The sequence below is a fragment of the Ranitomeya variabilis genome, chromosome 4, assembly GCF_051348905.1.
Source record: "Ranitomeya variabilis isolate aRanVar5 chromosome 4, aRanVar5.hap1, whole genome shotgun sequence".
Classification (NCBI taxonomy): Eukaryota; Metazoa; Chordata; class Amphibia; order Anura; family Dendrobatidae; genus Ranitomeya; species Ranitomeya variabilis.
The window spans coordinates 205,826,473-205,841,808 of record NC_135235.1 but is presented as its reverse complement, the minus strand read 5'-3'; the positions used below and the strand labels follow the sequence as shown (position 1 = coordinate 205,841,808).

The window sequence follows — 15,336 nt, the reverse complement described above, 5'->3', positions numbered from 1 at the left end:
CATGCAGCCTAGTTATGAGTGAGAATACACTAGTTTTATCCTACAAATTAATAGGAACAGTCTTTTAATTGTTAGTTTAGTTATATTTCTGCTGTTTTTTTAACTATGAACCAAAAAGCTAGAGAAAAAGATGCAGTATTCTCTAAGAGTCTACTAGCACTCCTCTTCCCCAGACTTTGCACTGAAAAACTTCCATATAGATCAATCAGCCGAAAGCTACATCTCCAGTCAACCCCATACAAATGAATAGCTCGGCAAAACTTAAACCATCCTACCTTTATCTCTCCTGACGTCATCTGAAGGATTGGGCTGGTGGGCTTCAACATGTCCGATTCTTTATTGTTCTCAGGGGAAATGAGTCATCAAGTGTCTGGCAACAGCTTATTCCTCTCTCACCATTTATTGCATGCTTAGGCATATGTATGGGGGAGTTACAAGGTTTCGGCTGGGAACTACATAAAATTTATGGCTAGCTAAGTGAATATTTCCTCTACTTAAAAAAAATCATAAAATACTTGGGATTTTCAAACATTCAACACTCCCATCCAAAGGATACCACAATTTTTTTTTAGGACAAATTCATAATTTATTCACTAATGCCTTAGCTGGTCAGTAAAAATAGGGGGTACCCCACATAATTTAGTTTTTTGGTCCCCTCAATTTTAATAACATGCAAAGGCAAAGCAGACAGCTGGCGACTGATATTAATAGGCTGGGAGGCTCCATGGATATTGTCCCCTTCCTAGCCTAAGACCAGCCCTCAGCCGCTCCAGAAATGGCACAATTCCATTCCAAAAATAATAACACCAGCTCACAGCTGTCTGCTTTCACTTGGCTGGTTAACAAAAATAGGGAGGACCCCAAGTTGTTTATTTCATTCATTAACAAGTACAGTAAACTATACACACAAGGCACTGCTCTACTCCACTTAGACCTCCGCCTCCTGGTTCAAGCTTATTAATTTTTATATTTTGTATTCTAGGTTATTTTAAGTCATTTCCCTACTCATATTTGTTTGTATGACAATTGTCCTGCTCTTACCCCCATTTTGCTTCCTTTTCCAGCTCCCTAGCGCTTACTATGACAAATTTACAGCCATTTTACAGCTCCAAAGTTCTGGTCCCCATTGACGTATATGAAGTTTGGGGTGAAATTCTGGTACCAAAATTAGACTTTGAACTAAAATTTGTCCTAACCTTACTGACCCGAACTTTCTGAGGTCCAATCATTCCTAGTTGTCCGGTCTATTGATAAATGTCTACAGTAAGGGTATGTGCACACGTTGCGGATTTCTTGCAGAAATTTCCTGAAGAAAACCGGAAATTTTCTGCAAGAAAGCCGCATTTTTTTTTTTGCGTTTTTTTTCCGTTTTTTTCGCGTTTTTTTAGCATTCTGCAAGCGTAATTAGCTTGCAGAATGCTAAAGTTTTCCAAGCGATCTGTAGCATCGCTTGGAAAACTGACTGACAGGTTGGTCACACTTGTCAAACATACTGTTTGACAAGTGTGACCAACTTTTTACTATAGATGCAGCCTATGCAGCGTCTATAGTAAAAGATAGAATGTTTAAAAATAATAAAAAAAATAAAAAAATGCTTATACTCACCCAGACATCTCCTCACCGGCGTCCGTTCCTCTTCCTATAGATGGTGTGTGCGCGCAGGACCTTCCATGACGTCGCGGTCACATGACCGGTCTCGACCAATCACAAGACGGCGACGTCATCGGCAGGTCCTTCGCCGCACATCAGCTACAGGAACCGAAGCGACAGCGTGCAGTGGAGGCGGGAAGACATCGAGGGTGAGTATAGGACTATTTTTTATTTTAATTCTTATTTTTTTACCAATTATATGGTGCCCAGTGCGTGGAGGAGAGTCTCCTCTCCTCCACCCTGGGTACCATCCGCACATAATCTGCTTACTTCCCGCATCGTGGGCACAGCCCCGTGCGGGAAGTAAGCAGATCAATGGACCCCTAGGTGTGCGGAATCCCCTGCAATTCCGCATTTTAATGAACATGTTGCTTTTTTTTCCGCGATGCGATTTTTTCGCGGAAAAAAAGGCTACATTTGCACAAAAAATGCGGAATACACTTAAAATAATAGGAGGCATATGTAAGCGTTTTTTTCGCGTTTTTATCACGTTTTTATAGCGAAAAAACATGAAAAAAACGCGAAAAATACTTAACGTGTGCACATGGCCTAACGCTGTGCGACTGCAGATTTCTGAGTCCTTACGGCGTGCACACTGCTTGCTGTAAGGATTCACAGGGAGGTCATATGACTGCATGTATGCAATCTGCAGACTTCTGGCCACATTCCGACTAGACGTGTTTGAGCTAATTCAGTTCACTTGTATTGAGCGAGGTTGAGCATGTCTAGTCGGCACGTGACCACCATACAAATTATTGGGTCTGTGAAAACCAATGGATGGCCCTTTGATGCCCTCCAATATGGGTGCTGTCTAATGTTTACTAGTCGCTGGATAAAAGCTCGTTTATTTTTTCGTTTGATAAGAAAATGATAGGAAAAATAAACACCCGGACTAAAACTGGATGAAAATTGGATTCAGCACACAATCCATATTTACGTAGTATGCAAAACAAAATAAAAAAAAAAGAATGAAATGCATGTCTGAATTAGGTCTTAAGACACAAATACGAATTAGACTAATAACGGCCGAACCCAAAATTACCAAGTGGGGCCGACACTAATATGTAGGAGGGCTCTACACAATTGTTTGCCAGGTTATGCTCACAAATGGGCATTTTTTTTTCATTTTTTTTTCTGCAGCAAAACTTACTCTCTTGGCAGTAAAGGAGCTGCAGAAAAAAACAGGCTTTGCTTGTTTTTTGTTGCTTTTTTTGCTGCATTTTTGTGCTTTTTTTCATGTTACATTTGTCTCTTGTGCATGCTGATAAAGTTTAGTGCAAAAAAAAAGTGACTCTAGTTCATCAGGTTTTGGCACAAAAACCGCTGCAAAACCTGATACTTTTTTTCACCACCCATTACTTTCAATGGGTGAAAAACGCTGAACAAAACCGTGAAAGAAGTGACTTGCTCACACTTACAGTGTGAAGAAAGCCTTAGGCTACGAGTCTCCAGTCACTCTGCGCGATGTGAGGAATATGCCAGGAGCTGTGGGAACTCTACTGAAAATATGTCATTTGCATACATGCGATCACATGCCGACTAGATGGACAACGGATCGCTTAATGCAGGTGCGTTGGGGGGAGACTGGACACGTCTAGTCGGAATGTTGCCTAAAAGTATGCAAATCACATACCTGTGTACACACGACCAGGGCTGCCACTAGAAATTTTGGGGCCCCATACTGGCAAAATTTTCGGGGCCCCCTTGAGACTCCGCCCAGGCTCCACCCCTTGAACTGTCCACAGTCCCACCGCTCTCTCTTGGAAAAACTCCACTTCTCACCTATCACACATTAAGTTCCAGTCACCAGATCACACATATAGCCGGCAGCTTTTGATTTGGCCAAAAGATTTTTTTAAGCTGCCACCATAACACAGTAGACACTTTTGGCCAGGCCCTACCCTACTGTAACCTACTAAATATTTGTTAAAATATGCAATACAATTTAGGTATATTTTTATTTATTTTTCAATTTTTAAAATGACCAATAATATCACATACAACGAACAAATACCGCTACACCATGTCCAGACCACATATCACCACAGTGATCGAATAATATCACATACAAATAACATATATCGCTACACCATGTCCAGACCACATATTATCACCACAGTGATCGAATAATATCACATACAAAGAACAAATACCGCTACACAATGACCAGACCACATATTACAACCACAGTGATCGAATAATATCAAATACAGGGAACAAATACCACAACACCATGACTAGACCACATATTACCACCACATAGTGACCAAATAGCACATTCAAGGGACAAATACCGCAACACCATGTCCAGACCACATATTACCACCACATAGTGACTGAATACTACAATACTGATCAATAATAAAAAAAAACCACAATACTAATATCATCAGTGCCATTATACACAGGAGATCTGTACTTAGTATGCAGTGTCTGTGTAGAGGTAATACAGTGATTACCGGTGACATTATACACAGGAGCTCTGTATATAGTATACAGTGTATAGTGTCAGTGTATAGGTAACTCACTGACTCACCAGTGATGTCTCTAGGTGAAGTCCTTAATCTTTGTTTTTCATCTTTCATTCAGCACAGACCGCCATCACTTCATCCAGCCAGGGCTCGTCTCTACAGGAAATAACAGTTATCTCGAGCTCCGTTTGCAGAACACATTACTTAATTTTTCCCAACTTCTACATTACACCACATGAAGAAAAAGAGGTGACAGTATCATTCTACACAGTAACAGCCCCCCCCCCCCCATTTAAAACAGTATACTCAAAAAATAAAATAAATACATAACTGCAGTAAAAATATCTCTTAATTAGCCCCTATGGTAATAATATTCCCACACCCTGGCCCCGTGTGTCTCATTCCTGGCTCCAGCCATATGTTCTCACATCCTGCCCTCATGAGTATCCATTCTGCCCCATATGATCTCCCCATCCTGACCCATCTGTCTCCATCGTATCCATTCTGCCCCATGATCCAATCCTGCCCCCATGTCTTTCATTCTGCCCCGTGTCTCCAATCATGCCCCGTATCTCCATTCTTGCCCCACCTGTCTCCAGTCCTGCCCCCAGTGCTCCAGCATTCTGCCCTAGTGTCTGCTGCATTCTGCCCCCAGTGTGTCCAGCATTCTGCCCCCAGTGCTCCAGCATTCTGCCCCCAGTGCTCCAGCATTCTGTCCCAGTGTGTCCAGCATTCTCCCCCCAGTGCTCCAGGCATTCTGCCCCAGTGTGTCCAGCATTCTGCCCCCAGTGCTCCAGCATTCTGTCCCAGTGCTCCAGCATTCTGTCCCAGTGTGTCCAGCATTCTCCCCCCAGTGCTCCAGGCATTCTGCCCCAGTGTGTCCAGCATTCTCCCCCCAGTGTTCCAGCATTCTGCCCCAGTGTGTCCAGCATTCTGCCCCCAGTGCTCCAGCATTCTCCCCCCAGTGCTCCAGCATTCTGCCCCAGTGTGTCCAGCATTCTGCCCCCAGTGCTCTAGCATTCTCCCCCCAGTGCTCCAGCATTCTGCCCCCAGTGTGTCCAGCATTCTGCCCCCAGTGCTCCAGCATTCTCCCCCCAGTGCTCCAGCATTCTGCCCCAGTGTGTCCAGCATTCTGCCAAGATGTGCTCCTGCATTCTGCCCCAGTGTGTCCAGTATTCTGCCCCCAGTGCTCCAGCATTCTGCCCCAGTGTGTCCAGCATTCTGCCCCCAGTGCTCCAGCATTCTGCCCCAGTGTGTCCAGCATTCTGCCCCCAGTGTGTCCAGCATTCTGCCCCAGTGTGTCCAGCATTCTGCCCCCGGTGCTCCTGCATTCTGCCCCAGTGTGTCCAGTATTCTGCCCCCCGTGCTCCAGCATTCTGCCCCCAGTGCTCCAGCATTCTGCCCTCCAGTGTGTCCAGCATTCTGCCCCCAGGGCTCCAGCATTCTGCCCCAGTGCTCCAGCATTCTGCCCCAGTGTGTCCAGCATTCTGCCCCCAGTGCTCCTGCATTCTGCCCCAGTGTGTCCAATATTCTGCCCCCAGTGCTCCAGCATTCTGCCCCAGTGCTCCAGCATTCTGCCCCAGTGTGTCCAGCATTCTGCCCCCAGTGCTCCTGCATTCTGCCCCAGTGTGTCCAATATTCTGCCCCCAGTGCTCCAGCATTCTGCCCCCAGTGCTCCAGCATTCTGCCCCCAGTGTGTCCAGCATTCTGCCCCCAGTGCTCCAGCATTCTGCCCCAGTGCTCCAGCATTCTGCCCCAGTGTGTCCAGCATTCTGCCCCCAGTGCTCCAGCATTCTTCCCCAGTGTGTCCAGCATTCTGCCCCCCAGTGCTCCAGCATTCTGTCCCAGTGCTCCAGCATTCTGCCCCAGTGTGTCCAGCATTCTGCCCCAGTGTGTCCAGCATTCTGCCCCCAGTGCTCCAGCATTCTGCCCCAGTGTGTCCAGCATTCTGCCCCCAGTGCTCCTGCATTCTGCCCCAGTGTGTCCAGTATTCTGCCCCCAGGGCTCCAGCATTCTGCCCCAGTGCTCCAGCATTCTGCCCCCAGTGCTCCAGCATTCTGCCCCAGTGTGTCCAGCATTCTGCCCCCAGTGCTCCAGCATTCTGCCCCAGTGTGTCCAGCATTCTGCCCCCAGTGTGCTCCAGCATTCTGCCCCCAGTGCTCCAGCATTCTGCCCCCAGTGCTCCAGCATTCTTCCCCCAGTGTGTCCAGCATTCTGCCCCGGGCCCCCCGGATCGCCGCTCTCAATAATAAAAAAAATGTTCTTCTTACCTGACCGTGCTCCTGCGGCGAAGGCGAAGCTCCCTCCACTCAGCTGAAGCGTGCACTTGCCGGCAACTGACACTGACGTCAGACGCCGGCAACGTGCGCGCTGCGGCTGACGTCAGCTGCCAGCCTCCGATTGGCTGGCTGCTGTTAACTATTGACGTTCGGGCGCGGGCCTTCTCCTGCACGTCAATAGTGTTGCTGCAGTGCCGCTAAGGGCCCGGTTTAGCTTGCCGGTAGGGGCCCGGTAAGCAGATGAGATGGGGCCCGATGCGGGCCCCATACGCCAGTCAGTGCAGTAATGCCCTGCACATGACCGCTCGCTCCCGATTCTGGCAGAGAATCCTCACAGTGCGCAGATGCGCCTATTAACTAGTTAAATGCCGCTGTCAAACTCTGACAGCGGCATTTAACGCGTGCTTTCGGCCATCGGGCTGGAAATATGTGCACCGCTGACCCCCGTCACGTGATCGGGGATCAGCAGTGCGTTGTCATGACAACCAGAGGTCTCCTTGAGACCTCTAAGGTTGCTGATGCGGGATTGCGGTGAGCGCCACCCTGTGGTCGGCGCTCATAGCAATGCTGTAATTCTGCTACATAGAGGCGATCTGATCATCGCCTCAATGTAGCAGAGCCGACCGCGTTGTGCCAGCTTCTAGTCTCCCATGAAGGCTATTGAAGCATGGCAAAAGTAAAAAAAAAAAAAAGTGTTTAAAAATATATAGAATATTGCCACAAAAAGACAGAGTGATGCCGCGCTCAGGGGTTAAATGTTTTGTGATGATGGACGGCAGGTGGCCGGTGTCCAGGTCCTGATAACTGCCTGGGATGTAGCTGTAGGTGTATACCTAACTCAAGACATAGAAAGATGCTGGAAACAATATATCTAAAAACATGTAAACATATAAATGCACAAGCGCTGCGTTGCGGGAGGGTGCTTACCCTATATGTAGATGCGCTTATTGTCCCACTGCAGGACCCAAAGGAGTTGCCCGATCCGGTCACCACTGCTTGCTGTTGCGGCGTCGGCGGGGAAACCGAAGGGGAGAGCGGGAGGAGGTGTAGCAGCTAACGCGATACCTGGGAGCCCCGGCCGAAGGCGTCCCTGGTAACCGCGAGGAGAAAGATGGCTGCTGGCGCCGGCTCACGAGTGCCTGTACTGTGACGTCACAAGAGGTACGGAGCGGCGTTGGGGCCAAAAGGGAATGACTAACCAACGCGTTTCGAAGGTGCTCGGCCTTCTTCATCAGGGTTTAAAAATAAATCAATCCTACACATATTTGGTATCGCCGAGTTCAGAATCGCCCGATCTATCAATAAAAAATAGGATTAACCGGATCGCTAAACGGCGTAGCAAGAAAAAAATCGAAACGCCCAAATTACGTTTTCTTGGTCGCTGCAACATTGCATTAAAATACAATAACGGGTGATCAAAAGAACATATGTGCACCGAAATAGTATCATTAAAAACATCAACTCGGCGCCCAAAAAATAAACCCTCACCCGACCTGAGATCACGAAAAATGGAGATGCTATGGGTATCGGAAAATGGCGCAATTTTTTTTTAATATACTTTGGAATTTTTTTCATCACTTCAATAAAAAAGAACCTGGACATGTTTGGTGTCTATGAACTTGTAATGACTTGGAGAATCATAATAGCAGGTCAGTTTTAGCATTTAGTGAATCTAGCAAAAAAGCCAAACAAAAAAACAAGTATGGGATTGAACTTTTTTTTGCAATTTCACCACACTTGGAATTTTTTTCCCGTTTTAGGCTGCGTGTCCACGATCAGGATGGCCGGTGGTATCGCCGGAGCGGCGAAGCCGCTCGGCGCTAAGCCCCGCCCCCTTTCTGGGACGCGAGGATGCCGGATGTGTACTGTACATATCCGGGATCATTGCACCCCTCGCCATAGGGTCCTGTGATATTACTTGCGGCGACACAGTGTCGCCGCAGGTAGCACGGACATGCTGCGATCTGAAAAGACGCGCAGCATGTCTGGAGTCGCAGGGCCGCCGCGTGCGGGTTTCCACGCATAGTGGACACGGGATTTCAAAAAATCCCCTCCACTATGCTGGAACATCTGGACGCTGCGTGTTTGACGCTGCAGCGTCAAACACGCAGCGTCTACTAACCGTGGACACATACCCTTAGAGTACACAACATGCTAAAACCAATGATGTCGTTCAAAAGTACAATTTCTCCTTCTAAAAATAAGCCCTCACATGGCCATATTGATGGAAAAATGAAAAAGTTATGGCTCTGGGAAGGAGGGGAGCGAAAAACGAAAACGCAAAACTGAAAAAAAGCTCTGGGCGTGAAGGGGTTAAGGATCCAGAAATTCTAATATTGGACTGTCAGGAGATAATCAGCAGCGAGAGACGTCTGACAAGATAGCTGATGATCCTTCCACTGACAGTCGGCTTTACTCGGTACCTGCTGTATTTCTCCTACTTTTCTATACAGTTTGCTGTAAAAATATATGGAAAATAGCAGAATAATAGAACATTTATTACTCTCCACTTATCTCCATAGCTCCCTATGGCACAGAGACAACCTACACAGTAATAATAGATTAGGGGATGGCTCTCCATACATTTTCCTATAATCTTATAAAGTGGGGAAAAAAATCTGTAATTTCAGTAACGTGAGACTAGAGCTGTTCCATGAGGAGCCTGTGTGCCATCAGCCGGCAGTGGAGGGAGTGTGCACGCCGCCTGCAGGACGCTCCGCCCGATCTCTGGCTGCAGCAGCTCCGGGCAGGATTGGCTGCAGGCAGATGACGTCAGCTCCACGCCCCGCCTCCTGCCTATAAATCCCGGACTCCAGGGTGCGGAGATCAGACGGTCCCTGACTCTGAGCAGAGTTCTTGCTTCAACAGTGCTTGAACGGAACCCTCTCCGAGTCCTCGGCTCCTTTCTCTCCTTTCTTCAGTCCCTCAAGACTTTTACAACCTTTTTTGCGCCACTCAGACACCAAGAAGCCGCAATGGAATCCCAGGTGCGCCAGAACTACAACCGCGACTGCGAGGCGGCCATCAACCGCATGGTGAACCTGGAGCTCTACGCCTCCTACACCTACCTCTCCATGGTGAGTGCTCTGCTGGGATCAGTCAGCTGTAGGACTACAGGTCCCATCCTGCCCAGGTGGCTTACTGCTCAGTGCTCCTCCATGTCTCTGCATTCTCAGATACAAGGTGATTTATTGTAGCTCCATAGCAGAAATCTGCCCAAAAGATGCTGGGGGCTGCGCTCTTCTCTGGGGGCTCCATTGTGGTTGTAGTCCTCCCTTCCCGGCTATCAGCTCCTTGCAGAGATCTCCGGCTCCGCACCCTGATGTGGCCAGCACAGCTCATCTCTGGGCCCGGAGCACAGTGTGTTTCCTCCATGATGACTACACAAGACCTCTGTGCTCTGGGCAGGAGACCTGATCAGCGCTCACTTCTATTTACCTCTCACATCTGCTAGAAAGTAACTGTTCACTAAATAGTGTTACAATGTTCTAGTGCAGGGTTCTCTGCCCCTATTACATTAATGTTAGCAAAATCTCCTGCACCGAGAAAAGTGTGTTTTAACCCCTTTACCCCCAAGGGTGGTTTGCACGTTAATGACCGGGCCAATTTTTACAATTCTGACCACTGTCCCTTTATGAGGTTATAACTCTGGAACGCTTCAACGGATCCCGGTGATTCTGACATTGTTTTCTCGTGACATATTGTACTTCATGATAGTGATAAAATTTCTTTGATATTACCTGCGTTTATTTGTGAAAAAAATAAAAATTTGGCGAAAATTTTGAAGTTTTCCAACTTTGAATTTTTATGCAATAAAATCACAATGTCACACAAAACACTTAAGTAACATTTCCCACATGTCTACTTTACATCAGCACTATTTTGGAACCAACTTTTTTTTTTTTTTTTTAGGGACCACATGTCATTTTGAGGGGTCTATATGATAGAAAATACCCAAGTGTGACACCATTCTAAAAACTGCACCCCTCAAGGTGCTCAAACCCACATTCAAGAAGTTTATTAACCCTTCAGGTGTTTCACAGGAATTTTTCGAATGTTTAAATAAAAATGAACATTAACTTTTTTTCACAAATTTACTTCAGCTCCAATTTGTTTTTTACCAAGGGTAACAGAAGAAAATGGTCCCCAAAAGTTGTTGTACAACTTGTCCTGAGTACGCTGATACCCGATATGTGGGGGTAAACTACTGTTTGGGCGCAGAGCTCGGAAGCGAAGGAGCACCATTTGACTTTTCAATGCAAAATTGACTGGAATTGAGATGAGACGCCATGTTGCGTTTGGAGAGCCCCTGATGTGCCTAAACATTGAAACTCCCCACAAGTGACACCATTTTGGAAAGTAGACCCCTAAGGAACTCATCTAGATGTGTTGTGAGAACTTTGAACCCCCAAGTTCAAACCTACAGTTCATAACGCAGAGCCGTGAAAATAAAAATTATATTTTTTTTTTCCACAAATTATTTTTTAGCCCCCAGTTTTGTATTTTCCAAAGGGTAACAGCAGAAATTGGACCCGAAAGGTTGTTGGCCAATGTGTCCTGAGTACGCTGATACCCCATATGTTGGAGTAAACCCCTGTTTGGGCGCACGGGAGAGCTCGGACGGGAAGGAGCACTGTTTTACTTTTTCAACGCAGAATTGGCTGGAATTGAGATCGGACGCCATGTCGCGTTTGGAGAGCCCCTGATGTGCCTAAACAGTGGAAACCCCCCAATTATAACTGAAACCCTAATCCAAACACATCCCAAAGGTAACCCTAACCACACCCCTAACCCTGACACACCCCTAACTCTAATCCCAACCGTAAATGTAATCCAATCCCTAACCCTAATGGGAAAATGGAAATAAAATCTTTTTTTTTTTTTTTTTCCCTAACTAGGGGGGTTTGATTTACTTTTTTAGCGGATTTTTATGATTGGCAGCCGTCACACACTGAAAGACGCTTTTTATTGCAAAAAATATTTTTTGCGTTACCACATTTTGAGAGCTATAATTTTTCCATATTTGAGTCCACAGAGTCATGTGAGGTCTTGTTTTTTGCGGGACGAGTTCACGTTTTTATTTGTAACATCTTCGGGCACGTGCCCTTTTTTTGATCGCTTTTTATTCCGATTTTTGTGAGGCAGAATGACCAAAAACCAGCTATTCATGAATTTCTTTTGGGGGAGGCGTTTATACCGTTCCGCGTTTGGTAAAATGGATAAGGCAGTTTTATTCTTTGGGTCAGTACGATTACAGCGATACCTCATTTATAATAATTTGTTATGTTTTAGTGCTTTTATACGATAAAAACTATTTTATAGAAAAAATAATAATTTTTGCATCGCTTTATTCTGAGGACTAACTTTTATTTTTTCTTTGCTGTATGGCGGCTCGTTTTTTGCAGGAGATGTTTTCAGCGGTACCATGGTTATTTATATCCATCTTCTTGATCGCGTGGTATTCCACTTTTTATTTGGCGGTATGATAATAAAGCGTTGTTTCTTGCGTTTTTTTTTTTTTTTTTTTTTTTTTTTTTTTGTAATTTAGATAATGAAATGTATTTATAGGAACAATATTTTTTTTGCAATATTTTTTTTTCTTTTTACACTATAACATTGCCCCGGTGGGGGGGCATGATGTTATAGTGTAAGGGTACCGTCACACATTGAAATTTCCATCGCTACGACGTTACGATTCGTGACGTTCTAGCGATATCGTTACGATATCGCAGTGTCTGACGCGCAGCAGCGATCAGGGATCCTGCTGAGAATCGTACGTCGTAGCAGATCGTATGGAACTTTCTTTCGTCGCTTGATCACCCGCTGACATCGCTGGATCGTTGTGTGTGACAGCGATCCAGCGATGTCTTCGCTTGTAACCAGGGTAAACATCGGGTAACTAAGCGCAGGGCCGCGCTTAGTAACCCGATGTTTACCCTGGTTACAAGCGTAAACGTAAAAAAAACAAACCGTACATACTCACCCGTCGGTGTCCTTCAGGTCCCTTGCCGTCTGCTTCCTGCTCTGAGTGCCGGCCGGAAAGTGAGAGCAGATCACAGCGGTGCTGCGCTCTGCTCTCACTGTACGGCTGCACTCAGAGCAGGAAGCAGACGGCAAGGGACCTGAAGGACACCGACGGGTGAGTATGTACGGTTTGTTTTTTTACGTTTACGCTGGTAACCAGGGTAAACATCGGGTTACTAAGCGCGGCCCTGCGCTTAGTTACCCGATGTTTACCCTGGTTACCCGGGGACTTCGGCATCGCTCCAGCGCCGTGATTGCAACGTGTGACCGCAGTCTACGACGCTGGAGCGATATTCATACGATCGCTGCGACGTCACGGATCGTGCCGTCGCAGCGATGAAAATTTCAATGTGTGACGGTACCCTAAGATCGCCGATCTGACACTTTGCTGTGCACTGTCAGATCGGCGATCTGACGTGCACAGCTCCTGGAGGGTTCCCGGCGCCTGCTCTGAGCAGGCGCTGTGAAGCCACCTCCCTGCAGGACCCGGATGCCGTGGCCATCTTGGATCCGGGCCTGCTGCAGGGAGGAGGAGGTAAGAGACCCTCGGAGCAACGCGATTACATCGCGTTGTTCCGGGGGTCTCGGGAAAGCCCGCAGGGAGCCCCCTCCCTGCACGATGCTTCCCTATACCGCCGGAACACTGCAATCATATTAGATCGCAGTATGCCGGGGGTTAATGTGCCGGGGGCGGTCCGTGACCGCTCCTGGCACATAGTGCCGGATGTCAGCTGCGATAGTCAGCTGACACTCGGCCGCACTCCACCCCCGTGAACGTGGCCGATCGCGCTGGACGTACTATCCCGTCGGTGGTCATACGGGCCCACCCCACCTCGACGGGATAGTACGTCCGATGTCAGAAAGGGGTTAAAAAAAAATAAAATAAAAATAAACTCAAACAAGTTGTCCTCTTCCTACAGTGATAATGATGTAATTGTTATACTTCCCTTTTCTCCACTGAGCCAACATGCCTTATTACTAGCTAGTAGTTAGCATTGCAGTGTTGGGGTTCTGGCTTCAAATTCCACCAAGGACGACATCTGCAAGGAGTTTGTGTGGGTTTCCATAGATTGTGAGCCCCAATTGGGACCGTGCCAATGTCTGTAAAGCGCTGTGGAATTAATGGTGCTATATAAATGAGACGAATAAGTGTTTGCCACTAAAACTCCTCCTTCCTTTTCAGTCCTCCTACTTTGACCGTGACGATGTCGCCCTTCACCACGTGGCTAAATTCTTCAAGGAGCAGAGCCATGAAGAGAGGGAGCATGCTGAGAAGTTCCTGAAGTACCAGAACAAGCGTGGGGGGCGAGTTGTCCTGCAGGACCTTAAGGTGAGATTTTGGCTTATTCCTAAGGCTAGATATACATTGTCTGTGCCCACTCAGATGCAGGAGGGATCGACCATAGGGACCCAATGTGAGAAGGAGGGGGGGATTTGTATAATATTTGGCTTATTTGCAGTGGGATGCAGGCTCATATGAGGGTGGGGGATTCTCCTATGTAGATGTGAACATGGATATATTCTCAATCTTGAGGTTTCTTAGGGTATGTGCACATGTTGCAGTATTTTGATGCAGAAATTTCTGCATCTCAACAGAAAAAATCTGAGCAAACAGAATGAATTCTTAGGGCAGATTGATTTATTTATATTTTTTTTTTTTTACCAACTGGTTAGTATGAGTGTAATCTGTAGGAAAAAACGCTAAAAGAATTAACATGCTGCAGACTTAAATCTGCAAGTCAAATGTGTGCATGAGACTCCAGGATTCTCACTCAGTTTACTGCTGTCAGGAAACATTCAGGTTTTGTGACCTCCACAGCTGGAAAACAAAAAGCAACAATCCTGTATTGTGTGCACAGGCCCCTAACGCCCTTATTTCTTGAGTGATTCTGAAGATCACTCTAATGATTTCTGTCTCTTCTGCTTAGAAACCTGAGCGTGATGAGTGGGCCAACACCCTGGAGGCCATGCAGGCTGCTCTACAGTTGGAGAAGACGGTGAACCAGGCCCTTCTGGATCTTCACAAATTGGCTTCTGACAAGGTTGACCCTCAAGTAAGTATCTCTGCAAGCCTTGTATCTTATCTTACGCTTGAACTCTACTATATAAAAAAATTAAAAAAATTTTTTGCTAGTAATTCTTGCATATTAATAACCAACCTCCTTCTCTTCCAGCTCTGTGACTTCTTAGAATCTGAATACCTGGAAGAACAGGTGAAGGCCATGAAGCAGCTCGGAGACTACATCACCAACCTGAAGCGCCTTGGGGTCCCCCAGAACGGCATGGGCGAGTACCTGTTCGACAAGCACACCCTGGGGGAGAGCAGCTAAGATGTCTCCTTCCTGGATACCACCAGTCTCGTCTGCATCTCCTTGTCCATCTGGAATAATTATAATGCCCCCTGAGATGTGTTGGGCTTCCTTAAACCTTGTGTGATCTTTGTTCCCTGATCAGATGTGACTGTGCTTGTCAGCAAGTTTTCCAATAAAGTCTTTCTGTATTTCAACATGTGTTTATTTGAAGGTTTTTGTAGCAGGGAGTCCTTCAGCACAACTGTTCAAACAAAGCACATACTCGGGCACCAATGGTTCAGTGCAACTTCCTGCCTACTTGTCTTCCATCTAGCTCTACCCTCCTCATTGCTTCAAGGCTCCAGCAATTAACAGGATCCAGAGAAGGATGGAAATGGCTGCAGAACAAGTAGGTGGGAAGGTGCAATGATTTGCGAGGGGAGCACCTGTGCTTGGTTTGAACGGTCATGTTGTGAGAACAACCAGTTTTAAAGATTAAAAAAAAAAAAGCTGCTAAAATCCAATCTGCGGCTTATAATTTAGGATTTTCTTATGAGCTAACTGCAGTTGGGTTGGTAGAAATCTGTCAGTACAGAATGACTGCTCAGTCCAGGCGTTGGG

General features: G+C 46.6%; 1 protein-coding gene across 1 annotated transcript; it reads left to right on the top strand.

The window, feature by feature from the left end:
• The first annotated feature begins 9,213 nt into the window (after positions 1-9,213).
• Positions 9,214-14,930, top strand: LOC143770272 (ferritin heavy chain B). Its single transcript, XM_077259740.1, has 4 exons — positions 9,214-9,477; positions 13,608-13,754; positions 14,353-14,478; positions 14,599-14,930. Exons 1-4 carry the CDS (start codon positions 9,376-9,378, stop codon positions 14,752-14,754), a joined length of 531 nt encoding a protein of 176 aa, XP_077115855.1. The 5' UTR covers positions 9,214-9,375; the 3' UTR covers positions 14,755-14,930.
• The last annotated feature ends 406 nt before the right edge of the window (positions 14,931-15,336 follow it).